Genomic DNA, 2545 nt, shown 5'->3' on the forward strand with positions numbered 1-2545 from the left:
CCACCTTCCCTGCTCTCGCGTCCGTCTCCGCCCTACCGTCAGCCTCCCTCCCCAAGTATGTCAGCTCCGCGGGGAAGAGGCTTGCCGCCGCCCGCCTTCGGTACCTGCTCTATTCCCAGGTCCTGGAACAGCGGCGGGTGCGGGGACCCTCAGAACAAATACTTGCCCGAGGCAGCGGCTCGAGGTGGGGAGGCGTCCCCACCACCCCTGCAGCCCCAACAGCCTCCCTCCCCCGCCACCCCTCCCTCGTGACAAGCAGAGGCAGAGCAGGAGCCAGCTTTGGAAAATGACATGTTTTTATTGCTATGTTTGCAGTGGCTTTTTAGCACAGTAAGAACGTCCCCGCTGGACCCCTGCCCTCACCCAGTCCCACCTCTCCGACCGATGTCGGGGTGGCGTGGGGGAAGCCTCTCTAGGGCCCACTCGGCTGTCTCGGGATCGGACGTGACACACACGTGGGTTAATTAAAGCTGCTACATGGAAGACTTGAGACGTGGGAAGTGCATCAGCTTTAAGCTCGCAGGTGGGAGCCATGCCCGGGATCCCTCCCCTGGCTGGTGCCCACCTCGGATCCCTGCAGTCGTGCCCAGCCCGGGGGGGTGGGGAGGGGAGGGCAGGGTGCGGGCGAGCCTGAGCATGCCGGGTGAGCAGCCCCCGATCGCCGGGGTCACAACGCTGCATCTGCTTCACCCCGCCGACCTGTGGGCAGAGGGGGCGGGGGGGGTGCTCCTGGAGGCCCCCCCCCCCCCAGCCGTACACTCTTTCCACCCCAGTCTGGGGCCAGGGACTACACATGCACACCCACACGACAGACTTGCACACTCAACAGCTTGAAGCTTTTGCCTATGAAAATTAGATCTATAAGTTCACACTCCTTGGCTGGGGCAGAGGACTAAGGGGGTGCTGAAAGGGACAGGGAGTGGCAGGGAGAGGGACGTTGGGCTGTTTCCTCTTTAGAAATATACAAGCAGAAATCTCTTTCCTCAAGTTTTTATAAAATGTGCAAAATACAAGCCTCATGTGCCCACAGGCACAGTTTACACCTGGTATTCACCTTTGCTAAGAGAGGTCTAGGCTTCCCCTACATCCTCACGCACACACGCATTCGTACACAAGCTCACACAATTGATATTGGTGGCAATCGGCGCAGGAACCAGGAGGTCCCGTTGCTGGCTGGCTCTCTAAGCTTCTAGAATAGGGACGGGGAGAGGGGTCTAGCCCCGCTGAAGTAGTCGCCTTGGTTCTGCTGCCCCTCCCTCGCCTTCCTGCTCTCCTCTGCTGCCCGGGTCCCCCAGCTGTCACTGCTGCCTCTAGGGGGGAGGGGCCGCCCGAGGGTGCGGCGGCGGGCAGAGCCCAGAGAGGCAGGCGTGGTGGGGCTGGGGGAGACGCTTCTGCGGCGGGCACCAGGGGGAGGGCGGTCGGCAGGGCCTGGGAAGCAGCGTGTGTACCAGCTTGGTTGGGGGGCGGGGTGGGGAGGCGTCTATTTTTGGTGGGTTGTGATATTTTTGGTGTTTTATTAAAAATGGAAAAAAAAGTTATTTTAGTTAGCACTCGTGGTGCTTCGTCCCCGCCCTCCCCAGGCAGACCCCAAAAGTGTCAGGGAAAGGCAAGCCCCCTGGAGGGGTGGGGGGGCTAAAGCAGGGGCTGCTATGGCTACAAGAGGGTGAGCTGGTGATGGGAGCCAGGGTGCCTGTCACATGACGCTCTCTACCACCACCACCTTGCTGCTCTCGGACACTGGGGTCAGGGTGGTCAGGCCCCTGACGTCGGAGTCCTGAGCTCTATACTCCAAGTGGTGGAGGCCCCACACAGGCTGCGTCAGGTGCTGCCAGCGCTGCAGGAGAGAGGGGGGACACGTTGAGTCCCTGGGCCATGGCGGGGGTGGGGGGGGCGTGCACATGCTTGCCCTCGGCCTCTCTGCACTTGCCACCACCTGCCACTGGCTGGGGACCAGGGCCCCTCCTCCCGTGGGTACTGACCACACCCCACTCTCTGTACCAGGGAAAGGGGTGAGAGGCTAGGGACAGACCTCTCCTCCCCCCTCCCAGGGACCTCAGTCCCTGGGGGGGCCAGCGTTCCTTCCATCCACCCCCCCCACCCCCCACCCCCCCGCCCTGAGCAGGCCCCGGAGACTCCTAGCACAGTGGTTACGTCCTAGTGGGCAGGAGAACGGGCACTCTGGAGGTAATGCCTTGAGCCGGTACAAGGGAGGGACTCGAACAGGGGAGAGGCAGTAGGGCAGACTGACCTCAGCCATGGTCCCCTTGGCCCTGAGGAGGCAGCCCAGGAGGTGGAGGGGCACGCACAGCATGGAGGAGAGAGCGAAGCCCCAGCCCATGGCCTCGCCCCACCATGGATACACGTAGGTGTTGTTGTAGACCAGCGGCTTGTAATACACCACGTTGAAGATGAAGATGCCCTGTGGGTGAGAAGCCCTGCTCTCAGCCGGTGGCGCGCCCTCGGCGTCCCTCCCCCTGCTCAGCCTCCCCTGGCCCTTACCATGCAGACCAGTGGGGTGAAGAAGGACCAGCACCATTTCATCCAG

General features: G+C 62.5%; 1 protein-coding gene across 1 annotated transcript; it reads right to left on the reverse strand.

Moving 5' to 3' along the window:
• Positions 1-278: 278 nt before the first annotated feature.
• Positions 279-2539, reverse strand: LOC145718836 (sodium- and chloride-dependent creatine transporter 1-like). The gene is made up of 3 exons (XM_081810352.1): positions 2500-2539; positions 2249-2419; positions 279-1834 (listed from the first exon to the last, which is right to left on the reverse strand). The coding sequence occupies exons 1-3, from the start codon at positions 2500-2502 to the stop codon at positions 1694-1696; spliced, it is 315 nt and encodes a 104-aa protein (XP_081666478.1). The 5' UTR covers positions 2503-2539; the 3' UTR covers positions 279-1693.
• Between the last annotated feature and the right edge of the window lie 6 nt (positions 2540-2545).

This window comes from Leptonychotes weddellii, unplaced genomic scaffold (genome assembly GCF_054177405.1).
Source record: "Leptonychotes weddellii isolate Sample4059 unplaced genomic scaffold, ASM5417740v2 HiC_scaffold_23332, whole genome shotgun sequence".
In the NCBI taxonomy this organism is placed as follows: Eukaryota; Metazoa; Chordata; class Mammalia; order Carnivora; family Phocidae; genus Leptonychotes; species Leptonychotes weddellii.

Excerpts from the sequence above, each read along its gene's own strand:
- LOC145718836 (XM_081810352.1), bottom strand. Across the intron at positions 1,835-2,248 it reads CCAAGGGGACCATGGCTGAG|CGCTGGCAGCACCTGACGCA; the intron begins GTCAGTCTGCCC and ends TCTCTCCTGCAG.